This window comes from Lissotriton vulgaris, chromosome 10 (assembly GCF_964263255.1).
Source record: "Lissotriton vulgaris chromosome 10, aLisVul1.2, whole genome shotgun sequence".
In the NCBI taxonomy this organism is placed as follows: domain Eukaryota; kingdom Metazoa; phylum Chordata; class Amphibia; order Caudata; family Salamandridae; genus Lissotriton; species Lissotriton vulgaris.
In genome coordinates, this window is record NC_141698.1 from 93986151 (window position 1) to 94013140 (window position 26990).

Here is a 26990-nt window from a genome sequence, read left to right on the forward strand (position 1 = left end):
ATAGATAGATAGAGGGAGGGCGATAGATAGATAGAGGGAGGGCGATAGATAGATAGAGGGAGGGAGGGCGATAGATAGATGGAGGGAGGGAGGGCGATAGATAGAGGGAGGGAGGGCGATAGATAGATGGAGAGAGGGAGGGCGATAGATAGAGGGAGGGCGATAGATAGAGGGAGGGCGATAGATAGAGGGAGGGCGATAGATAGAGGGAGGGCGATAGATAGAGGGAGGGCGATAGATAGAGGGAGGGCGATAGATAGATAGAGGGAGGGAGGGCGATAGATAGAGAGAGGGAGGGCGATAGAGTGAGGGAGGGAGGGCGATAGAGAGATAGACAGATAGAAGGGTGATAGATAGACAGATAAAGTGTATTTATGTTGCATTGAGTAGAGTGTAAGTATGAGGCATGTAATTATATGGCACTGAGTGGTAATATGGGGAGTGTATATTGTATTCAGTAGAGTGTAATTGTGTGCCGTGTAATTATGTGGCACTGAGTGGTATTTGGAGTGTATGTTGCATTGAGTACAGTAATTATATAGCGTGTAATTATGTGGCACTGAGTGGTAATATGGGGAGTGTGTGTTGCATTCAGTAGAGTGTAATTATGTGGTGTGTAATTATGTGGCACTGAGTGGTATTTGGAGTGTATGTTGCATATAACTATGTGATTAAGGAACAGTGAACAACCCAAAATACCCTTGGGGGCTTGGGTGAGTAAGTAGAAAGGTATAGGTGCCTTTAAGGGGATTTGTTTAACAAAATATAATTAAACGTGATTCAACTAACTCTTTAGGACAGGTCAATGGTCCTTATTCTTGAAAGGACCATTGACATGTCCTAAAGAGTTAGTAGAATCAAGTTTAATTATATTTTGTTAAACAAATCCCCTTGAAGGCACCTATACCTTTCTGCATATAACTATGTGGCACTTAGTGGTATTTGGAGTGTATGTGGCATTGAGTGCAGTGTAATTATGTGGCGTGTAACTATGTGGCACTGAGTGGTATTTGGAGTGTATGTTGCATTGAGTGCAGTGTAATTATAAGGCACTGAGTGGTATTTGGAGTGTATGTTGCATTGAGTGCAGTGTAATTATGTAGCGTGTAATTATGTCAAGAAAAAGAGGGGTTTGGCCCTGTAGGAAAGAGGGTAGGTTGGGCCTATTGATACTACAAAAAGGGGGGAATTTTAAATATGCCTCTGTAACTGTTTGAAGCAATTAATGCGTCACAAAGGGTAAACCAATGTTTATTAGTTCACCCAGACATTCGATTTATGTCATTCAATTTTTGAATTTGTAAAACATTACACGTTTGAAAACAGAGAAAAAACATTATCAACTTCACATTAAGCCATACATCATTGTTGGAACTGAACAAACATAATATATACAATTAATGTGTAGGGAGAATAAACATACAGTGCAAATGTGCCTTCAATAATTAAACAGTCGCCAAAAACAGTACAAAAAAAAGAAGAATTTTGATTTGACCCATCCATTCAATTGTAGGGGGTGAACCTTATTTACAACCACCCACACATTCCTGTCACAGTGTTACTAAAATTCATGTTGTTTGCCACCAGGAATGTACAAAAATGCCGATAGTGAGATTTGCACAAATTACAGATAATGAAACTTGCACAAACAGAATACAACTTAATGCCGACGCGTTTCAAGTTCTATTGTATTAATCACAGGACTCTCTTCAGGGCGGGTGAATATATCCACAGGAACTGTTGAAGGAAAAAATAAAAGGGGGAATATTTTTAAAGAGTCATACTCTCATTGAGTCAAGATTATTTTATAAAAAAACATCAAAGGATGCAGCATACCTTGTAAGACCAGAATTTTACTGATCTTTGTGGGAATCTTTTAAGAATGTCCTCAAGAAAAATGTGGGTGTCAACCTGTAGGGGAGTGAAAATGTCGTTTGAGTATATTGGATTACGAATAGAGACTGTCGCCGATTATGTGAGCGGGGAGAATATTTGCTAATTTTACCTCTGATTTAGTAGATCCGAGTGGAGCTCAAAGGAGCCAGAAAATGAAATCCAATCCCAATGTCGTGTATTCTTTGTAAATCTGCAAGAATGATGTGTGCAAAGTTTACAAACTGGCACTGCCTTATAAAATTGAAAGTCTCTTGGACAAAAACGGGAAGAATGGCTTACTTGTTCGGAGAATCGCAGGAGGTGTTTATTTTTCTCAAGTGTCCATGATTCTTTTCCTGAACAAAAAACAACGGGGATTCAGTAATTTTCCCGTAGTTTAAGGGAGAGGGACTGAGTCTGCACAAAGTTTAAATCACAGCGCCTCTTACCGAAAAAGCCGGCACACCTGACGCGGCCTATTTTCTTTGTCCGGAACCGTCAGGAGCGGGAGGGAGTAACCTTTAATGTGTATCCAAAACTCGGTCCTGGAAAAACATTAACGTGTACGGTTCAATTCCGCTCGCTATTTAAAACCAGAAACGTCTGTGCTAAGGTGTCTCATGGCAATTACCGCACGAAAGCGCGGTCTCGCCAGAGACTATTGTCACCGGCTCAGCTTCCCTGGAGACCAGAGATGGCCACGCGCATAATCGGAGCGGCCGTGCGCGCGTGTGCACATCTCCTGTCTCCTGAGAAGCTCTAACACACACAACCACACCTCCCCCTGCTTTCGCACACGCATGCGCACACACAGACACCACCCCTCTCCCCTCCGCCACCGCACACACACAAGCACATCCTCCAGCACAATGGCATTTTCTTGACGCCACTGAGACCGCCTCCCCGGCCGCTTTGTAGCTGCGGCATGACTTTCATTACCGTATTTGCATCCTTTCACCTCCTCGTCTGCTGACCCTTGAATCCCAGGGCCAGCCAGGGTGCGGCGCCTCCTCTCCCCAGTGCGCGCACCACCTGCGGCGCCTCCTCTCCCCTGCGTGAATGCCCACTGCGGCGCCTCCTCATCCCCATGCAGCAGGCGCGCGGAGATTGATTAATCCGAGCCTGTGACCTTGAGAACAGTTGCTCTCTTCCCAGAAGCCGGGCTTGCAATTTTTCATGCAGCAGAGGAACAAAAATGGAAACCGGGGTTTCTAATGATCTTTTCCTCGGTGGAAAGCAGGCCATCTGCTAAGGATCAGTGCTGCGGAATGCGGCATTGGCCAGTGCCGCCATTCGTCATAGTTACCAGCCAGTGTCAATGAGCGATTTGTGCCCAGTGTGCCTGCAGCGGCCGGGAGCGAGGAGGCTTCGCAGGAATAATAAACGAAGAGGCTGTGATATTGCGGGGCTGGATGTGTACTTGGAATAGCTGCAGCTTACGGCCCATAAACGTGTCACGGCATCCATGGCGTACAGCAGGCTGCCCGCCGCTTTTATAATCACCAGAACCAGGATAATGCCAGTTTCTGCTGCACGGGAAACATTAAACCGCGCTACAGCGCGTCAGGCAGCCACAAAGAGGGAACAAACACATTTTGGTCTGTTAGCAAGACACTTCATAGATGCAAAACTGTGGTCCTAGGAGGGGAAAAACACCAAAAAGATTCACGAATGGGGTTGCTACTTGGCATGAAGCAGATACAACTGTGATGATGAATGCATGCATTGTAAAAGACGTGGGGGGTGGGGGCTGATCTGTTCCCTGATCATCTCTATTCCCCTCACCACGCCGTGTGATGCTGGATTAATGGGTTCATCACCTCGCATTTTATTTACCTTCTGTAAACCTTGGACACACTTAAAAAGAGCTGTATTCTGTGCAATTTTACCATAGGTGTGCTTGCCTCAGAAAGCCAAGAAGCTTTATTGAGTGCATTTTTGATGCTTCCATGTAAGCATGCATGACATCACAGCAGGTTGCAACCAAACGTTGAGCTGAGTGGAGAGGCGCCTATTATTGGCAGGCTGCAAAGCCACGTCCACAAAATGGGCAGCGTACCATAGAACCTAAAAGGCTTAAAATGGAAGAAACTTCAAAATGCATTTTGCGTAAAATAAAAAATTCAGAAAAGCTTGACAAAAATTTTTGCTGGCACAGTACACCCTATCTTATTTCAAGTCGTGATGTCTGTTGCAGCCAAGAACATAGAGAGGCTTAGCTCACGCCCACTGCGTACCATTGGTTGGTTTTCCTTTTCTCTCTCATTTGTCTGCTTATTATTGGTGGCCCAGGTTGTCAATCTTATTTCTCTCCCGTTGAGCGTGGTCTCTTTACCATCTCATTGATCAGCAGGCATCACTGCTTCCACTGCTTGCTTTTCAGGCACTACTGTTTTATTCTTTTTCAACATTCCATTAGAGTGCATGTGTTTTTGAGCAGTCTTGTGTGCATCTTTTCAGTTGAGTGTTCTAATAGGACCCAAGCCCCACCAGCAGCACCTGCTGAAGACGTCGCAGGAGGTCATAGTCCTGCTGGGCACACTTTCGCTTGCTCTTAATGTTTTGTACACATAGTTTGTATTTTTTGCACATTTTCAAATATTTTGTAGAGTTATAGTTTAACGGCTAAACACTAACCTGCAATTAAAAACACAAGTCACACGGAAATGTTTAAGTATTATTCAAGTAAAGATAGGAGTCAAAGGGCTTGGAGTTCGCTTCAGAAGTATGTTATTGCTTGTACATAGGTTACAGGTAGAACAAGCCATGTAATTTCAGTCCTTTAAACTTACGCCATGCTTGTATATATTATATGTGTAGCCTGTGATTATTTTGTAAACCAACTCTTGAAAATTGCCCTTAAATAATTAACATTAATTTAATGTAAAATAAATTACACCGAAGTATTGTATAAAACCTTGTCTGCATGTTATAAATATCTACGTAAGCTGTGTCAGATCAGACGGTGAAGCAGCGCATTAAGATTCCATGTAAGAGCGATGCAGAAACAGTAACAAATCTGCTTCTGCTTGACACCCCTTCCTTCCAAGGAGTTGGGCAGCTCTCAGAGGCAACATGATGATTTTTGCTGATAAAATGGGTAAGCAACAGCTAACCATTCACAAACAATGTTTATATACCAATTGCAAAATAAAATAAAAATTAATGCAAAGCATTGTCATTTACAATGCCAGTAACTCAAACTTTAATGCTGCGAGACCTATTGCATTGAAAAGGCTTGTTTCCTTTGAGTGTGCCCGTGGCGCACAATGTAACGTTTGTCCTGCTTGCCTGTGGCACAATTGTATGGATTGTGCTATCCATCTTGCAACTGTGTTTTGGTTACTGGCCTTCCCAGAATACTTTTTGCAAAGGATACAAATAACTGTTTTGTTTTTCTGTATTCCTTATTTCTTTCAGTGTAATTCATGACCGCTCTTCTTGCATCAAGTGTGTGCAAAACTTTCCGCCTTGGTCTTTGGATTTTGAAAGAAACTAGTTATCTGAATGCTTTGATTTATGTGAAATTTTGATACCACCTTTGGTATAAATTGCAGATCTGTTCTTGTGACGATCTTATTGTTGTGTATTTTGAAGTAGGGTCTCTGTAGTGTTATTGCTACTATAAAATGCAGTTTTTAGCATGAGCATTTGTAACGTTGCTTTGTGTAGTGGTTTGAATGGTGCCTTCTTCATGTGCGCTAGAACTATGTTCAGATTCCCATGTTGGTGCTGGTACCATTTTGTGGTGCTGCTATTCTTTTTGCTCCTTCAAGGAACCGTTTGACCACTAGTGAAGTGAATAAACTTCGCCAGTTGAACCTTTTGTATACACTACAATTGCTGCTAAGTGTACTTTTAGTGAAGTAAAACCTAATTTACTTTGTAGTAAATGTGTCAAATACTTTAGTACAGTTTTTCCTTTTGTAATCTTTCTAGAAAGACGTTTAAGACACCATTGTGTGCATCTTTTACATTTTGCCGTGTAACATTTCCTTGTTGTTTTCTCGCTTCTCTCATGACAGCCATTGTGCTTTCTGGTAGTTTGAGATATACGAATTCTAAGTCTTCAGGAGCCATGCTGCAAGGCCTAGGCTCTCTAATTCTGGATGAAGCACTTTCCCGTTTGGTAATGTTAGCAAATCTTTTGTTTGGGAAGTTTGCTCATTGTTCGGAGACATTTTCATTATTCCTGAGAACCAAGTTTGTCTGGCCCACTGTGGTGCGATTAATATCATTGTCACTTTGCTGATCACTTTGTTCAGTAACTTTATTTTGGGAAAAGCGTAAGCAAATATCCTTGACCGGTCTATCCATAGCACATTCCCTAGGGACTGACTCCATGATCCCCTGGATGAGGTTTTGGCATTTTGCATTGTGGGGTGTTGCAAATAGGTCTATTGTGGTGTCCCCCATTTCGTGGAAATCTTTCGCACTGCTGTTTGGTTTAGTTCCCACTCGTGGGATGTGTGTCTGCTCAGTTGGTCTGCTTCTATATTGTCTTTTCCTGGTAGGTGTATTGCTATAATGTCTATACCCATTGGGACTGACCATCTTCATATCTCTTGGGCTAGCATTGAGTGCTACAGACCGAGTCCCTCCATGTTTGTTTATGCAAAACGTTGTGTTGAGTGTATCAAAACCCTTTACCCGTAGAGCTCTTTCTTAAAGGCTTTTAAGGCTAAGAATACTGTTTTTAGTTCCAAGATATTTATGTTTTTCACTGCATCCTGCTGTGTCCACAATCCCCTTACTTAGAGGCTGTTCATGTGTGCTACTCAACCTATTAGGAAAGCATCTGTTATGGTCACTGTTGAAGTTGGTGGTGTGAAAAGTCTCCCCTGTGCTAAGTTAGCCGTGTTCCACCATGCCATGATGAACTTGGTTTGTTACAACCACTAGATCCTCCCAACTCCCTGTTGCCTGTGACCAGTGTGTCTGGAGCCCCTCTTGAAATGGTCTCATGTGTAGACACATGTTGGGAATTAAATGAATGCATGAGGCCATTATTCCCAGTAATTTCCCCACTGTCCTCAGTATCAGATGATGCCCGCTCTGGTATAGGAGTCTCCTTCAATAGGGCTGATCTCTTCTCGCTTGGGAATGCCCAGCTGAACTAGTGTCTCCATCACTTGTTGTATATGCTGTTTGCATAGGCTGTAAAAGTTTGCTCTAACTAATCAGTCAGCCAAGTAGGGGTAAACATGAATCCCCTGACTTCTGAGATGTGCTGCTAACTGCTGCTGGGCACTTTGTAAGCACTCTTGGTGCCGATTTTAGTCCGAAAGAGTACTTTGAATTGGTAGTGTTTTTTTGTCCACTACAAATGAAAACAGCCTTGTGTCTTTCGTTTATTGGATGTGTAAATACGCATCTTTTAAGTCTATTGTTTCCATGTAGTCTCCTTTCTGCAACTGAGGTAGCACTTCTTGCAGTGTAGTCATTTTGAATCTTTATGACTTTATAAATTTGTATAGAAACCTTCGGTCTAAGATTAGACTTAATGTTCCGTTCACCTTTGGAATTAGGAAGTATGTTAAATATACTCTGTTCTTTTCTCTGTGTGCCACATGCTCTATTGCATGTTTTTCCAGATGTTCCTGCACTTCTTTGACCAGGTGAGATAATTCTTTCGATTGTCCCTGGTTTCCAGCTTGGTACGTTTGCTGATAACCTTGATGTACTAGGTTGGTGTGTACCTCTCCCCGCTGGTCTCCTTGATAGTGTGCCTCTATGCATGCCTCTGAACTGTAGAGCTCCCATCGACCTTGCAGTTTCGTTATCCTGCTTTAGTTGATTGAGCTTTTCATCAACCTCACTCCCAAACAATTGCTCCCCATTGAATGGCGAGTTAATAATGTTACTCTGCACTTCTGGCTTGAAGCCTGAGATTCTAAGCCATGAGTTCCTCCTTTCTGTGATACCAATCATCTGCCTACTTGATGTTTCAGCACCATCCAGGGCTAATTTTAAACCTGTATTTGCAATGTTTTTACCCACTTCCACCAAGTGACTAGCTCTTATTTGGAATGGTTCAGGGAGATCTTTTAACAATTCTCCTACCTCCTTCCAGTGTTGATGAGCATGTCTGTTCAACAATGCATTTGAATTGGCTATGCGCCATTGATTAGTTGCACTTTCTTCCACCTTGCTTACTACCAGGTCCATCCTCTTCTTTCTCCGTCAGGAGGTGGTCCCACTGTAGATGGACATTTGCTCTTATCCTTGCAGTTGAAGTAATAGAGTCAGCTGGTACAGATACCCTGATGTATATGGGATCCTTCGAGGAGTGCTTCTATTTCTTTTCTCCTATTGGTGTGATAGCCTTGCATGCAGCAGGCTCTTTAAATGCTTCCCTCTCCTGGTACAAAACACTTGGCAGCATTGTGAGGAATGGATTTCTGGATTGCGTAGGCATCAGTGTCTAATTAAAAAAACATGAATGGTTTTTCTTCCTCAAGTTGAACACCATAAGTCTCAGAAGCCTTTTTAATCACCCGATTATACCAGTCAATGTCATCTGGGGGTGACAGCCTTGAAGGATACGTTTACACAGCCTCCTCAGGTGATTCGGCTTAGATATCTTATGTCTCCGAAATGTCCAATCCGCCATATGTCTGTTCGTCCCCCTCAAAGTCTTCTCCGAAAAAGGATTCCTCCCGTCCTTCAATCATTTCAGGGGTTGTCTGCGGTATTAGATCTTGGACAACCTTTTTGCCTTCCGTATTTTTTGTTTCAGTCGGTATCTTGAATTGCTTTGTAAAATATTAGCTATCTCGGATTCGAGCCTTTTCCTCTCTCCGCAGTGTGTGCTTCGGCATTAAGATTTTCGGCTTTCTGTTTTTCGGCTGTTGTCGCCGAACTTAGTAGTCGACGTTTGGCCTCTGTTTTTTGACGCTGAGGCGTCCTTTTCCACACTGTCTTTGAGGACCTTTGCTGTTTCGGAGTTCTTATCCAAGGTTCATACGGTGTGTTTTTGTTTGGGTGCAGCTGCGGTCGCCGAATGCTTCACTGCAGATGCTCCCTTTGGAGGTCTAGAGTCTAATTTGAGACTCTTCTAGTTTTTTCAAGGTAGACTATTCTAACCTCCTTCATAATCTTCTTGACCTCCACGACCAAAACCTCAGTCCTAGTCGTCATTATCTTCCTCCTTACTGGAGAGGCCTAGGTCTCGCAGCAAAGGTGGTGGTCCATGGCCTTGCATATTGTAGTAGGCTCGTCGCTGCCTTTCTCTCACCCTCTACGTCTTCGGGGTAAAGACGAAGCAGGCATTACAGTAGTCACTCTGATGATTGCAGACTGGGTGCTGATCCTTCTGTGCGTTCTTGTGGTGACAGTTTGTGCAAAACTTGAACGGTGTCTTGTCCATTACTGCGCACAGGGAGCCCCATGCATGCGCATTCTCCGATCGTCGTCAAAGATCTTGTTTTTTGACCCATCGAACTCCGGTCGTCTTGTCGATAAAGACTTTGTTTTTTCGTCGATTCTCCAATCTTGGGAGCTCCTTCCGTATCAATCCAGACCCAATGGATGAAAAAAAGATGGCGACCAAAAGGTGGGAGCTTCTGGAGGAAGCACGTAGATGCCACAGAAGGACACCAAATGGTGGTACGTCGACGCCCACCAACAAAAAACAAAAAAAAGAAGAAATACTACCATTCGGGACCAAACCACTAGATGGCGGAATAATGCACAGCATGTGAACTCAGAAAAGATGCACACTGCAAATGTGAACTTGCAAACATGAGCAAATCTACACCTACATTTTTGCTCATGCTAAAATGCAGTTCACATATTTTCAAGGAGTACTATTTCTTGTCCTACTACTGTAAATTCTTGGGAATTAATGAAAGCCATATAGCTGCACTGAATGCAAGGACATATACCATGGGTGCACATTTCAGCATTTAATTGGGCCCTTTCTCTCTATCGGTTGGCTTCACAGTGTCAGCATTCTGCTCTTTCACAAGGAGCATATCAGCACACAAAGTAGTTATGTTCAGTGCCAGTAACTAATGTGGCAGTGTGTGCTTTTAGAGAGCAAAAACAATTTTTGATTTTGCCAATTTTTGTTATAATGCAGCTCCAACACAAATATGGTTTTACAAAACCCATGCCAAAACAAGTCACACATTGATAAAACTTAAAGGCTGACCACCAATTTAAGACCTACTGGCTTTGGCAATGCTTGTTTATTTGTTTCCCATAATCTCTTCGAAACCGGTGAGGGCTGTGAGGAGACCAGAATGACATTTGAGGTGACCGGGGCTTCGCTAGTGAGGAACATATACACATGATCTAGCAACCAAGAGATCAGAGCACTGAGAAGCTTTGCACAACATCGGGACAGGAGGAGTCACTCCCATGGCGTCTAGTGTCAACACTTTGTTGTGTGACAACTGACGTATGGACTATCGATTGGGGGGGGCTTGTGCCCGGGGTTCTGCCTGGGTAGATTGAGTACAAAGGATCAGGACCCCTTCTTGGAGGAAAACTTAGACAAAAATGATGGCCTCTTACATACCACTTGACTTTCTTGGGCAAAGCAATTCCATACAAGATGATCTACCTGTCCAAGTTTCTGTACGTACTACAGAACATTCCTTTCCAGTGCCGGAGTAATTATTTAGGTCAGTAAATGCAACTACAAGATGTCTGCGCTGGGGGGTTGGGTCCCCAAGAATAGTACTGACTTCCTTCATGAGGAAATCTTTGGACAACAGCATAGCCCTCCCCGATCTCCACCTATACTATTGGGCGACCCAATTACAAACAATCAGTGACTGGATATTTACGTTACAACAGGAGCCATCAGTGAATGCAGACAGGAGAGCAATGGTCCCGGTGGGGTACATTCGGAGGTTGTATGGCAACAAGAGACTGCCAAAAAGCTAATAAAATTGGTTTAAAAAAAACCAAAACAAGGGACTACCTCCATTGACGGTACCTATGGAGGTGGTGGAGGATACGTGGAAAAAAAAGTTAAGGCTCTGGCTGGAGGGGTAGGCTGACGGTAGAAACACCCCCATGAGACTGACAGTTTTCATGTATTTTATTAATTTACTATAAAAGTATCAAAAAGAGATGTTAATTTGCAGCTTAAATTGTTCCGCCTACCTTCTTCCGCTAGATCTTTGTTAATGACCAGCTTTCCATGTCTCAAATAGTTCAACACCGGTCCAAAGTAGGTAGCATCTCTGTCAATTAAATAGGCACCAGTTTCATCCTGTAACGAGAGAAAAACACTAAATTGCAGCATAATTCAGCACTCAACATTGCTAAGCTAAGAGACAATTGTATAAGCATACTTCATCATAATCTACTTATGGTCTTGACTTTGGCTCCGATTTGAGTTTCAAGTTGTACTTGCTGTTGCCAAGTAATCCTGGGCTTCAAGGAAGGGAAACACTTGTGCCATCACTTTCTCAAACAAGCATACAAGGAGCAAACAAATAGTGCTTATGTCTCAAATGTAAAGCGTTAGAGAGCCTAGTGCTGGGCAATTTGAGAAAGGGAATAGTATTCCGAATTTCTTCTGGTCCAAGCCTAGCAATTGATTATCACAAGGTGTTTTTTTGCCGCATTGGTTTGCTTTGTTCCTATTAAGAGCTTCATTTTTGCTTTTCTAGTTGATGAATGTGTACAGTTAATTTACTACAAGTATTCACTTTTAACAAAAAAAATGACACCCTACAGCCTAGCCTTTCACACTATTATAACAACAATGTCAGATAATTAATTTTGCTCTTCTTTCTCAGACAGCAAAGTGGGAGAAATGTGTAAAGCCGAACCCCATGTAAAAAAAAAAAAATTGTTAAACCATAAGCAGCAATTTGTCAGAAGGCATAGCCTGACATAACCCCCTCATCTCATCCTCCTCGCCCCAGTCCTTACATGTGAGGAGACTGTCTGACAGAGGATTTCCATGCCAGAGATCTGAACCCCACAGCTTCAAGCGGTCTTCTATTTCTACAACAAAGAATAAAAGCTCTTCCCTACCTGCCAAACTTCCTGTATTCTTTTCTGTCCTCACGGATAAGAGGTAAGCCATGGCATGTGCATTTTCGGCTAAATTACAGATTCTTTAAGTTATGCATTTACTGACTGATGTGGTTTGCCTAGTCTTGGTCAGCATTTATGCATGGTTTCTCGGCATACTCCCCAGTCCATGTGCTGGCTGGGAGATGAAGTTTTCAAAAAGCTGTAACTCTGTTCAATGCTGAGCCGCAATGGGCGGCATTGGAAGCTGTGTCTAGCACCCCTATACACATGTCCTCTGTAAGCAGAACGGTCTTGTAGAACAGCAGGATTTAAATTCTTGACAACAAACCCTGAAAGAATGCTGCTTTAGCACGTTCGACCCGGTGATTACTTTAGGGGGCAGAAAGGCCACCCACAAATAGCAGGACACTGAGCAGCCTACAGCTAAGGAGGAGGAAGTGATCCAGATTTCTCGCTCAGAACTATGAGCTCTATTTTAGGAAGCTATGGATTCTGCATTCGTAGTCATCTTGCAAAAAAAAAAAAAATTGAAGAATCTGAAACCAGAGGCAAATATATTCAGGGTTCACAACTGAGACCTTCTTAAACAGATTTATGAGGTCTTGGACTTTGAGGAGAAACCAACAGGAGGAGAGGTTTTATTCTAAGTATATGCCAGTGGACTGATGACCAGCTGCTGCAATCCTCTGCAAGGAATGGAAGGATCCAAACAGGAAAGATTCCTCGCTTTTTGAAAAGCATCATGTGCTTCAGGATTATAATGAACTGTTGTCCCAGGTAAACACCGTGTTGACCACAATGGCATCCACATGTACTTTAGCATTTGAGGACTTTACTTTGTCTGACGTGTTGGATTAAAAGGTTAAGGAGTCCCTTACATGTGGTCCTATGCTGTGACTATGTTTTCCATAAGGGCAAGCGCTTAAGTAGAATACACATCACAGGTTTTACTCAGATTTTCAGAGTCCGTATGGTGCCCTTAAGAATGCTATCTTAATTTATTCAGACATTACTTTTGATGGTTTATGGGCCATCTCATAAGCAGTGGCTTCAGTTGCTAGCTTTAGGCTGTAGTGGATTAATACCTGGACTTCGGACTAGTCATCAGTTTCCCGTTCTGACAGTTCCATGCACTCAGTGATGTATCACATCTTTGTCAGGGAGTTAGAGCTAGTGCAATCTTCGGGACTCCTTGGCAGGATCTATTTGCATCCCCATACAATACGATGCTTCCTCTTTTCTGTTTAGAGACATTGTCTCCCCAGGTTTGGGCAGTAAATGCTCGATCAGTCCCATGCCAAAAGGTGTATCTCGAAGGGTTTAGAACCATTATCTCTGGGTGGCTTTGCAATTTTGAATTTTCGGCGGGACAGATTCTTATGGGAGGGGGTGGGGGGGGGGGGGGGGGGGGACACCCTCCACTGTCAATGGGCTTCCATAACAGCTTTTCATGTTCAGGAGATTTTTCTAAAATCACTTCCCTGTTGTCCAAGCTTCTTAAAAGTTTCAGGTTTAAGCGGAGAGCTCTTGCTAATCCTATGCCTTCCTGGGATATCTTCATGGTATTTGCAGTTCAACCTAAAGGAAGCCAGAGTCCTACTGCTCTTGAAGTCTGGGCAGACACGGCCAACCCCAAAAATTAAAAATTATAGGCCTATTTCCCAGCTACCCTTCCTGGCGAAGGTCTAGAACAGCATGTCCTCAAAACATTTTCATCTTTCTTGGAGGACCACCAACTACAGGGGCGCTAGGCAGGTTTTAGGGCACACCACAGTACTGAGCTGGTCAGGATGTCTGTACTTGACTAGCTCAGAGTGATGGCTGACAGTAAAAGACCCAGTGTCCTGATTCTATTAGATCAGTGGCAGTCAATACTGTCTGTCATGCTCAACTACTGCACAGACTTACTGCCCTGGGAATCCGTGGACTGGCATATCAATGGCTCAAATCCTTCCCATCAGGTCAGTTCCAGAGAACTCAGTTGGGTGAACAGGTATCAGATAAGGGTATGCTGAACTGTGGAGTGCCTCAGGGCTCGTCCCTGTCCCCACTCCTTTTTGATGTTTATCTGCAACCACTGGTAGCAGCTCTAGCCAACATGGACTGTAGAAACTACGCAGATGACGCACAACTTATCCTTAGCATCGATAATACTCCCCAAGTACAGGACCATGCACAAAACATTCTCAGATTTGCAGAGAGTTGGATGACCGCAAATTCACTAAAAATCAACAGAAGACCTTGTTATCCCCATCAAAATCTCCCCTGAAATGACCTTTACTGGCCACAAGAACTTGGTCCCACCCCCAACCCATGTCGGTCGTGAAGAGTCTTGGTATAAAAATAGACTCCGAGCTCTCCATGGCCTACCAAGTGTCATCTGTAGTTGGCATCTGCACCAGCCTGATTAGGTAGTTGCAGAAACTGGTCCCTCTCCTTTCGACCATCTCACTTCAGATGATAGTGTCGGACACTATCATCTCGAGGTTGGACTACAGCAATGTTTTATACATTGGCCTCCCACGCAAATTGGCAAACAGACTGCAGGTGGTGCTAAACGATGCAGCCAGACTGATTTTCAGGCTCCTAGGGTTTCATGCCACTCCTCTGTTGCGCAAATTGCACTGGCTCCCTATTAGGCAAAGAGCAAAATTCAAGGGCCTCTGTATTGCTCACAAAGCGATCTATGGCCAAGCCCCAACGTATATTAAAGAACGCCTTGAGATCTATGTTCCCGGACGCACATTGCAGTCTTCTGAGGCCTTTCGTCTGTCCTGCCCACAGTACAATACTGTATCAAAAGGGGGCAGAGCTTTCTCGGTCTTGGTCCCTCAGCTTTGGAACCAGCTACCATAACAACTTAAGATAGGAATCCACTCTATTCAGAAAACAGCGCAAAACAATCCTGTTTATGGAGGCCTTAAATAGGGTCTAACTCTATTCACATTTGATCACTGCTGTTGTCTAGCAGTCCCGCCCACTCCCTCCTGAGCGCCAAAAGACCTGACTGATTTAGCGCTATACAAAACAATTAACATTAACATGATGTTACTGTGGGGGTCTTCATTTGGCTGCCTTTGGATACTTGTCGACTGCCAAGACCGCTTTTTTGCTGGCCATTACTACTGCCAAGCGTTTGGGGGAATTAGGATCACCCTTTAAACCTTTTCCCTTTCTTGCATGTTTTTCCTTGACAAAGTAGTCCTTAGATTAAATCCTACTTTCATGCTGAAGGTTCCTTCTCCTTTCCACTTAAATCAGGAAATGGTGTTACCTAAGTTTCCGTCTGAAATAGATGGAATTCCCTGTACACTTGAGACTAAAACTCACTGTTTCAGAAAATCCAAAAGTCTAGGTTTCCTTTGGCTAGGCTAATCAGGGTTCCAGGGTCTCTTCCCAGACCATTGGCAGATTGATTGTCGGCCGAACTTCAGGCATATAAATCAGCTGGGGAACAGCCTTACCACATCCAAGCGCATTCTACTACGCTGCTTGCAGTCTCATAGGCTGAAACAGGTGGTGCTTCCATTCATGGAGAAGTGTGGCTCACTGGTTAGAGCAGGCAGACCCTGAAGCAGAGGTCAGACCCGGGACCAGGGTTCGATTCCCAACGCGGCAGGGTGTTGAGCTCAAATGTCCACGGACTCGATAATTCTCGCTTCGGTGCCTGACCTAATCATGGGTTCACACTCTGCAACTCTGGGCATTAAGCTTGCTTAATCTCCACAACGGCCCCCCGCGGCGGGATGCCTGGCTTTCACCTTGGGGATGCCCTGTAGGGGCTATCTCACAGGGAAAAACCAGGACGGGTTCCCAAGGCAAGCGCGGAGATACCCCTTCGGGGGTCGATTCTGGCGCTATATAAGAAATGTAATAATAATAATAATAATAATAATGAGATCTGTTGCATTGCTACATGGTAGTCGCAGCAGATGTTAGTTTGGCATTACCGTCCATGCCAGATTCTTCAGGTTCTTTTGGAGCTGCTGTATAGGATGTAATTTTTGTCTCATTAAAAATATTGGCATTTAAAATGGTCAGTTTCCTTGCATGGAAGCTTTTATTCTTTCTTATAGAAAGGAAAAGACCGCTTCCAACTGTAGGTATCCGAGATCCCTGGCATGGTAAACCTCTGTTAGAGGCAGAGTCACCTCACAAGTAAGGATTGGGACGAGTAGGATTCCAAATCGGGGTAATGAAGATTTCCAGTAATAAATGGGGTCATTTGACCTCTGCTTCTGAAGCACAGCAAATGTGACAAGATAATACAGCATTTAAAGATATCTTTATTTATGGTTTGGACTTTCCTTACCCACCAATAAATCAACTCGCGTCCCACCCACAGTTTGGGAAACACTGCCCAGTAACAGTTTTCTAACATTCAGTCTGAAAGAATTGTATCCTGCCACTCCTTGCACATACAGGACTACTTTATTTTGCTGTTAGCGATGCATAAAAGCTCATGCTTATCTTGCTCTCACTTGGATGCTGCTTTCTCCTTCACACAACTGTCCACTTGAACTCTTTATGTTGCTCTCCCAGGCTACAGATGGTCTACTGCTTCCCACCCCTTCCTAACAGGGCTTTACTTTGACTTCTTAGTCTATGTAGCAGCTGGAATCTGCGCCCAGGCGGCTCTTATGAAATATCCCTTTAAAACATTTTAATTCTGGTTCATGTACTGCTACAAGCTGGATTTCATCAATTTGGAAAGCAAAATTAAAAAATAAAAAGTCATGATGCATGCTTGGCAAGGCATGCACACATACCCCATCATGCTGTAGCTGTCAGCTTGAAGCATGCACATGCATACATCACTCAGTATTTTGCTGATCCTGTTCAGCATTGGCAATAAAACATGTGTATCCTCTTATTTATTGATGTCGACTATGAGAAATGGAGGGAGGGTGGGTTCGCAAGGTTTTGAAGTTGGAGTCATTAAGTGCTCCTCATACCCTGAAGATGGAGGTGGTGGAATATATTAAGGGGCCTGAAGTAGAGGGAGAAAGGTTAAGGGCCTTAATGGGCGGCGAGAGATGGGGGTTTAAGGGTTTTTATGACCGAAGAAATAGTATAAGTACCTTGAAGGGCAGTCTTAAGGTGGAAAGATAAAGGTGACGTACAGGTTTGGTGCTAACTTAAGAGTCTAAATGTGGGCAGGGGGAGAAGTGAAATTACAGGTTCTTACAGGGGTGTGAGGAACAGGTTAGGGGCGCTTAATGGTCACTGACCAGGCTCTAGAATGTTATTCAAAGGATTAAACGGTCAACTTTCTCAAAACCACCATATAATATCTTGTATTATGTCTGTTCTGACAATTCTCACATGCCCTAAAAACACTGGCTAGATTTTGAGGAGCGACAACCAGGTCACATCACAACCTCACTCATCAGACCACACTCTTGCCATACACATTACATTTGTACACCTTTTGAAACATTCAACCTGTATATTTTAGACAGTTTGATTGAGGCAATCCCACACTAGTTGCTGTTGTGTGCTACATAAATGCTAAATAACCTAACCGATAAAAAAAATATATGAGCATACATGTATAGTAGAGCAAAAGTATATCTTCTAGTAAGAATTATCTACGAAGCACTTCCCTACATAAGCCGTCAAGCAAATATGAACAGCAAGCATCTGTCAACGCAAATTCAAATATTCTCCATACTAATTTCCATTGCAAAACATTTTCCAGTCTGAAATGCACATGATCTAGTTTCTTTGGGAAGGGACAAAAAATAAACTAATTTTGTAATCGGACTTCTCTAAAGCACAGAAAACTTATTACCGCTTGTATGTCCATCTATTTCCAGCATGTGTAAAGCTTCTTATTTCCTAAGCCGCGCAGATATTTTTAATACAGATAATTAAATTAAGATGCAGTACAATTCAAACTGTCTTACTGTTCTTTCAATGATGTAACTGCAACAACATTTAAACACTAAAAGTTGAGTGTAAATCTATGAATTTCGCTATCTGCAATTATTAAAGCACTAAACTATATGGCATTACTTCATCTTCAAGCAATTTGTCAACCATTGTAAAAGGCAAATTGCGATGAATGACCGGCCACAAGTCTTTAATAGTGCTTGAAACATGGCTTTGAACACGCCATAGTGATGTAGACATTACTACTAGCCAAAACTACTAATTTAATTGACCACAGCGAAATGAATGACTCAGTCTTGCGACCTCTGCGTTACACACCCCAGTGCTGGGTTCAACTTCATAACTCCCTAGCAATCTTAGAAGCTCACCTGCTTTAAGTAATCTGGTTCACCGAGTTTAATAGGGTACATACTTTTCAGCATAATTATAAGTACTGACATTAAAGGATATGTATGATGAAATAGTTCAAATGATTAAATCCTTAGTAATGAAATGAGTAGAGATGGTGAAGTCCCCCTGCTCTCACACCCCGCAAAGACACTCAATCACACAATGTCCTACCACCAAGTCACACCATCAAAATCTAGGCAAGCCTCAATTAAAATAACTTAAATTAACCAAATAAACATGATTTTATTAATTTTAAAAAAGTTGTGCAAAAAATTACAAATATTGCATTAATCAAGCTGCATCATTAAGCAATACATTCAAATTCAAAGATCTGAACATACAAACAATGCAGAACTGTGTAAACATCAACCACCACATTTACACAAACAGATGGACAAAGAAATATATGCATGTCAAATTACAAAAAAACTTTTTTTCAAATCCAAATTGAGTCATCTTAAGCTGCATCTAGCACCAAGTGGCGCGCTGTGGCATAAGTTAGTCTATGGGTATTTCAAAGTTAGATCTTTAACTATGAACAAAGTGGAAATAAGCAGTTTTATTGGCTCCCATGCACAGTACTGACTGTTACTGAAACTTGGCCGTGTGAATCTTCTGTCCAGATACAGCAGCAACCATTCCAATGGACTATTTTATTATGAAGCAGAACTGGACCAATAAAATAGGAAGGCCCCGCCTTAGTCCATAAATCTTCTATTTTGTGCTCCATCTTAGAAGATAATTTTTCCGTCTCCAGATAGTCAAATTAATTTTAATTGTGAATATAATACTACTTCATTCTCTCGAACCCTTGCCTTTATCTTTGTGGAGAGCCCTAAATCATCAACAGGGATTTGAGCAAATGTATCCTGGTAATAGAACTCCATGTAAAGGACCTTTTAGATGCTGCTAAATCTTTTCCCACTTGTGATCCTTGTTCTCTACCATCACGTAACTAGCTAGCAATATGATGGGTTCAATCCTCATTAGTATGCGTAATCTTCCATGAAAAGCACCCACGTCCCTGTAACCTGGAAGCAGTTTAGTACACCCCTCCTTAAACCACAGATGATCCTCCTCAACTCTCAAAATACAGACATACATCATTGTGGCCTCTACCCTTAAAAATTGCAGAGAAAAATGTCCATTCACAAACATCAGCCTTTCAGGAGGAAAATAAAACAATGCTAGACTAGAACAGTCTTTTAGGCCATTACATAGTACAGAATCAGTTCTTCTAGCGAAATCAGATACGCTTAAAATCATTCTGGACCGAGGTGGCATTGTCGCCCTGGTCCCCCTAGATGTCTCAGCAGCCTTAGTCACAGTCTTCCATTTAGTACTTCTAACCAGGCCAACTGACTTTCGAAAACGTTTCCAACTTAACGGAAATAGAGGGAGTCTTCTCTTCGGCAATTAATGGTCTGGACACCTCAGTGGTAGCCTGAAGGTCTAGGGGTCTATTCCTGCACAGGTTAACTCTGCCAAAAATGTAATCGTATGGCTGCTACTAGTATTCACATTCTTCTATGTGCAAGATTTATTAATTGCTTTCTATTTCTTTAAGATCTACAGTTGTACAGTCTCTTATTTCCTCGCGAGTGTGCTGTGTGTAGGAGAGTAGGGTCTGCTTCCTATGGTCACCCCACTTTTTGCTGTGATTTTCTGGGTTTTTTTACTTTAGTGTGGCTGTGGGCCTGCTAATCATACCCACAGCCCAGCTGTTCTCTCTAAAATTGATAACATGTACTTTAGGTACATACCAGATTGGGCATTGGGTCACCTTTGTGAGTCCCTGTATAGTGAACCATAGGTACCCAGGGCATAGGTGCATCCAAGGCCTACCAGGGGCTGGAGCATGTATTATGCCACCCCTGGCTGGCCCTCCAAACTGACACCACAGGCTGATCACTCAGCTTGGGTAAGGAGGTGTAATCACCCCTTACTTAGATATAGTATATCTACATCTACCTATACATCTAGACACATATGCATCTATAAGTCACTCCTATGGTAGGCCTCGACAATCCTGGAGACAGAGTGCTTGGTTTTATGTGAGAGGGTGCCCTAGCATGAGCTGAGCCCCTCTGCAGCGTTCGGAACCATCTTCTTATAGCTGTTCTATGATATAGCCATACCATGGCTCCACTTGCCCCCATCGTCAGAACCTACAGACTCAACATCGTGTCATAAGCAGACGACACCCAGCTCATCCTCTCCCTATCCAACAAGCCCAACACCGCCAGACGCAACTTTCGAGAAGGCATGGAAGCCGTCGCCAAATGGATGAAAAACAGCTGCCTACAACTAAACACCAACTAAACAGAAGTACTCATCATGGGCCCAAAACCCGACGCCAGGAGCAACACCTGGTGGCCCACCGCCCTCGGAAACCCACCAACCCCCACAGACCACGCACGCAACCTGGGAATCATCCTGGACTCAGAGCTCAAAATGGACCGCCAGATCAACTCTGTCTCATCTTCCTGCTTCCACACCCTCCGCATCCTACGTAAGACCTTCAAATGGATCCCCCATGAACACCGAAAGACAGTCACTCACGCCCTGGTCACCAGCAGACTCGACTACGGCAACGCACTCTACGCCGGAACAAACAAAAACCTCATCCGCAAGCTACAGAACATCCAGAACGCCGCCGCAAGACTGGTCCTCAACCAGACAAAACACTGCCACATCTCCCAGCACCTGTGCACACTCCACTGGCTCCCCGTAGAGGCGAGAATCACCTTTAAGATGCTCACCCACACACACAAGTCCCTCCACGGCACTGGACCAGCATACCTGAACAGCCGGCTCAAATTCCACGCACCCCAAAGGACCCTACGATCAGCCCAGCTCTCCTACGCCTAGGTCCCCCGCACCAGAATGACCAGACTGGGAGGCCGCTCCTTCTCCTTCCTCGCGGCCAAAGCATGGAACGCCCTTCCGCTCCACCTCAGATAGACATCGCTCCCCATCTTCGCAAGAAACCTCAAAACCTGGCTCTTCGACAGACCCCCTTCTGAGACCTGTGGCAGACACAAGAAACGTGGTACCGGACACCCTGCATTTTGCTAACTGCTCGACTACCGAGGTACCCTCGCAGTTGTGCATTGGGGTACGAGAAGCCCCAGACCCGAGCGCCATTTGCACAGAAGCGCAGCCCTCCACCAGTGCTGCGTGGGCCCACACTTGCCTTTCAGCTCGACGCGTCTTCCTGGTTCCTTGCCCGTTGGCTAGTGAGCCCCCTGAAGACTTTCCTTTTGAACGAAACTGCTTTCCTGGTTGCTCCAGGCTTGCTCCAGCTTCCCTTCAAAGGAGAAGTGCCACAGACCTTGCTGCTCTGCTACAGAGCCAATCTTAACATCCTGCGTGGGTTGCAGTTGCCAAGGCTTGTTGGGTCCAATCCAGATACCGACACCACAGTCAACCAGATCCGTCGTGGGACAGCTCAAATCCAGCGCCTGGTCATTGTCGATGCCTCCTGGACCTCGTGGCTGAAGAGACAAGCTCACCTTCAAGCACGCAACATTGCCTGGTTCCTTCCTGGTCACTGGCTAGTGACCCAGGCTTTGTCCCCTCTGCTTTCAGGTTCTTCACATCGTCGATCCACCCTTGGATCCACCCGGACACTTTTCCTCTGGTCACCTGCAGCACTTCTATGCAGATCTCCATAGAAAACAACCCCGTGGGTCTCGACTCTCGAAGTGTCCTAGTCTAAAGGGGTGTTTATCATAGTCCATCCGGAAGTGTCCTAAAACAGTAACTTTGTAACTTATTTGTTTCTCCCTATAAGTCAATGGTAACTCGCGACTGTGTTTAGACACTGCACGCGTCTCCCGTGGGCCTCCTACTTCCTAACCTTTGGTTGTTTAGTGTAGTCCCAGCGATTCTACAGGCCCTAGGCCTGCTGTCTAACTCTCATGTGGTTCTTATACCACTTCTTTAGTATATGGGCTGTGAGGCCCCTAGGGCATAACTGTATTTGTGCAACTTATCGTATGCTAATTCAGTAACTTATGATGTACTTTTACCTATGACCTCAAAGAGTGAAGAGGGGTTGTGTTTAGAGTAAATACATATATATTTAATATATACCTTGTGTGGTGTCTTTCATTTGGTATTCTAGGGATTATAATTGGTAAAACCGCTTCTATCATATGCTCTCTGAAGTCTTAGCCTATGACTGCTGGTCCATGCTACCACTAGGATAGCTTGTCTACAAGGTTGACTTTACAACCACCATCAATAAGGATCGGTTAGACTGGTACAAGGTGCCCACTAGAATAGTGGACATCAGATGCCAGGCTAACTTCTCACACCATGGAGTCCACTTAACCTTTCAGGTCAAAAATATCTTCTTCAAAGTTTGCAGGTGGTTCAAAATGCAGCAGTACTTCTCAAATATTCCAAAAAAGGCCTCTTAGACCTCATCTGGATGCTTTGCAGTGGCTTTCGGAGCATAAATGCACCAGGTTTAAAGCCCTCTGTTGACACACAATCTGCACAATGGAGGTCCAGCCTATATCAGAAATGAACTCACTTTTACCTTGCCATCTGCTCTGTTCTCCTGCCTTGCATCAAGTGGTGGTCCTCAAGATTAACCTATATAGATTAGGAGGTAGAGCCGTCTTTTATTGTGTCAGATATGCTATGGAACTCTTGCCTTTAAATGTTACTTGCCTAGTCTCCTGGTTAGGTACTCAGTCTACCAGAGTCCCTTCCCTCTCTGGGTAACAGCAGCACCATATAAACTCAATTTCATTATTTCAACCGGTTAGTGTACCTAGTTAAGGAGCCAGGCTTCAAGTAAGCAAAAGGTATATATTTTTGCAAGTTCGTGCAGCAGACCTTTGCAACACTCACTAACTCTCCGTACTCCATACCAAACCACATTTTCACCTATCATTTAGGGAACCCATAAAACCTGGATCTTCATTAAAATGATGCCAACGTTTTATGAGCCCCCACCCCAAAAATCGTAGGGGGGATGCTGATCAGTAAAGCCCACAAGCACTAGGCCTCCATTTGCACGTGCACGTACAGGACCAAGGTGCAAATTTTTACACCATACTTCATAACCACCAGGGATGTGGAATTCCTATAGCCTCACGCTAAGGACGTATGGATAATGTTTGGGATCAAGGGCAACAAGTGTTAATGAGTTCTGTCCTTGGGACAAGAAGGCCAACCCCATGCAGCACAAACCCTTTGGCTGCCAGTTTGCAGTACCACATTATGGATCAGGTAAGCAGTAAGGTAATATGTTTGTCCATGTGTTAATTCTGTTCAAACTTGTATTTATGTTTCATTAATTGAAAGCCTTTATTATTCGGGCGAGCGCTCGAAGTAAATGTTAAGCTCTGACTGCACGATGGACAGTGGTTCCGGAATAAAAATGTTCACACACGTTTTCAAAGTTTAGCAATATGAGGCTATGCATAGTGCTCTGATTTTTTGCAAATATTTGCAGAAGCTTGAAAGAAAGATTGAGGATTATTTGCTTTCAAAATAAAATGTTCAATAAAAAAAATGAAAGCAGGGAAAAAAACATGTCGCTGAACTACTGTAACATTTCAGGTACCATTTCTTTCCAGCATCATTTAGTAACGTGTTGATGCATGGTAGTATTCCTCAAAAATATTCATAATGGAAAATAAGTATAACCAGTTTCAATAAGATTATGGGAAACAAAAATAAACTAGCCTTGGGGCCAAGTCTTGTAGAACCAGTAGGTCTGAAGGTGGTGGTCAGCTTTTTAGTTTTGTCGATGTGTGAATTGTTTTGCCATGTTTTTTGTATAATTACATGGGTTTTGGACACACTGCCACAGTAGTTACTGGCACTGTACTAAACTACTTGGTGTGCAGATATGATCCTTGTGAAAGAGCAGAATGTTGTCAGTCACAGTAAAGCCAGCCGATACAGAGACAATTATAATAAATGCAAAAGGTCATGGTCAACGCCATAACAAATTAGGAGCCCAATTGTTACAGAAAGCCTCAAAAGTGCGCCCATGGCATATGTTCTTGCATTAAGTGCAGCTACATGGCTTTAGTGAATTCCCAGTACTCCTAGAATATATTTGTGAACTGCATTTTAGCATTAGCAAACGTTCATGTGTAGATTTGCGCATACAAAAATCTGAGTTTTTAAAGTTCACTTTCCCTCAAACCACTTTTCACCCCCAATTCTGGAAGATGGTTTACGTCTGCCATTACCAGGAGTAAACTTTCAACATTTCTCAGTATGGGAAAAGATTAGAGAAGAGTTGTTGAAAACCCTTAAAGCATGCAAGTTTGTAGGTATGCACAGACCCAAAAGGGCATTCTAACTCCGGAACTATTGCTTACCACTATCTTCAGACCTAGTATGTAGATCTGCAGACACGTGTCAACATAAGGGGATTGCAAGTAATCAAACATTACTATGGTATGAGCCCAGGCATAATCAGAGGCTACACCTGAGCTCTCATATAATGAGTGCTGCCAGAATTTGTTGCTGCACTACATGGCACCAAAGAGACAAGTGTATTTTGTTACAGGAAGTAGATTTATGAAGCAACCTGCCCCACAGACAAGTAGATATTTTATTAAATTCCACACCCCTGAATCACAATCGGATTGACTACAACACTGGAGCACATTTACTGGGATTACCATCATGTTATGTTAAATGTTATGTTAAATTGGTCTTCTATAGCGCACAGCTACTCCGATAGAGTGTCCCGGCGCTTTTATTAGCAACCAGAAAAAGACAAAACACAACACAATAAAAATAGGACCACAACAGAAAGAATAAAACAGATCCAGCAATAGAAAAAGAGCACACTAACGGGCAAAGAGCCATGTTTTGAGGCCCTTCCTTAAAGTCAGTAGGTTAGATGTACTGCGTAGTGCCAAGGGAAGAGAGTTCCAGAGCTGAGGAAGCCCGCAACCTGAAGGAGCGGCCTCCAATGCGAGCCTTTTTTACTCGAGGAACCACAGCGAGGAACAGAGACTCAGATCTCAGAGATCGGGCCGGATGGTAAAAGGCAAGCCTCCTTTGGAGATATTGAGCTCCCGAGGCGTACAGAGCCTCGTGAGCCAAGGTCAGGGCCTTAAACACTATCCGCTTCCGGATAGGCAGCCAATGGAGCGACTGCAGTAGGCCAGAGACTCTGGCTCGCCTGTGGAGGCCAAAAATGGCCCGCGCTGCCGTGTTCTGGACCACCTGCAAGCGTTGCAGAAGATACTCCGGCAGGCCAAAATATAATATGTTGGAGTAATCCAATCTTGAACCAATTAAGGCCTGCACCGTAGCCCTCCTATGCTCTTCAGAAAGCAGGGGAAAAAACTTCCGGAGCATCCTGAGAAGGCCAAAGCAGGTTCCCGTGGGAGCCAGAACCTGGGATCTTAACGTCAGCCCGTTGTCAATCTTAATTCCCAAGTTCTATGCTAACTGGGACGAGTGCGCTGGGCTGGGGGGGGGGGGACGACACATGTAAGCAGGCCACCATTCATGCCAATCTGGATCAAGTGGGCAGCCGAAGAAGAGTATCTCAGATTTATCGGAGTTGCACTTGAGGCTGTTGCGCTGGAACCATTTGAAAACAGCCCCAAGGCACTCGCGGATACTCTCTCCGTCTAAGTCTTCTCCTTTCCTGCATGTAAAGAGGAGCTGGGTGTCGTCGGCATAGGATACGATCTGGGCCCCAAAGGACTCCACCAACGCCACCAGAGGGGTCATAAAGATGTTAAAGAGAGTCGGGCTCAACACGGAGCCCTGTGGGACTCAGACTCCCAAGGGCGGCATCTCGGCAGAGCTAGAAGAGCCCCAGACAGTTTGTCGACGGCCAGCCAAAAAAAGATCTAAACCAGCTGAGCACCGTCCCCCTCAGACCGATCTCATAAAGTCTGGCGAGGAGACCCTCATGGGGGACGGTGTCAAAAGCCGCCGACAGATCAAGCACGACAAGCATAGCTTTGCCTCCTGAATCCAGCGACTCTTTAATGGCTTCGGACACCTCCAAAAGCGCCGTCTCGATGCTTAAATTGGGGCGGAAACCAGATTGAGAGGAGTGTAGCAGATCGTGGGATTGCAAGAAGTTGGAAAGCACGATATGCACATATTTCTCAAAGATCTTGCTCCAGTCTGCACAGCACACAACAGCAACCTATAGCACATTACAAAAGCAGTCCATATTCCAATTAAAGTTTGGCCTGGCATCACATTTTCCATTAAAGGTTGCACAAATCCTTTCACTCATCCGAACCAGCCCTCTATATCAACTCACTTTGTGCATCTTTGGAGATAAATGCAACAAAGACTACCACTGAACAAAACCGTTTAAAGAAAAAAAAACATTGAACAAGCTACTGTGGAGTACAAACTCGCAGCTCACCAAATCATTAGTTTTTCATCGCCCTCCTACTATTCATTGAACAAAACCAAGACAGCAATGACTAACACTGCAAAAGTCTCCCTCTCCCATACCCTTTCTAATAACATTGACCGATAATCTAATGAATGACCAAAATAGACATTGCCATACAATTACACATCCCAGGCAAATTATATCATCACTATCCCATGCAAATTATATCACCTCAAAAACAGGCCTGTCAGATTCCATAAATATATGGTATCCCTGCCATAGTCTATAAAGGTTTGATTATTATACATGTGAGGTTTTTAACAGTACCTCATGCTTTGCTTGTTATATCTGTTTTACATTTGGCAATGCTAGGTATATCTCAGTTTTGAGTATGTGTGCCATGAGCAATTTCTCCATGCCTTACCCACACCCAGTTATGCTAGTCGCCATCCTCTCATCCCTCTCCTTCCCT

General features: G+C 43.8%; 1 protein-coding gene across 2 annotated transcripts in view; it reads right to left on the minus strand.

Moving 5' to 3' along the window:
• Positions 1–26990, minus strand: part of KCTD5 (potassium channel tetramerization domain containing 5) — a 234478-nt gene that overhangs the window by 201640 nt on the left and 5848 nt on the right. For both annotated transcript variants that reach the window (XM_086940587.1, XM_086940586.1), the window contains exon 2: positions 10993–11101. In XM_086940587.1, the coding sequence (XP_086796713.1) occupies positions 10993–11101 (109 nt within the window). The remainder of the gene's footprint in view (positions 1–10992; positions 11102–26990) is intronic.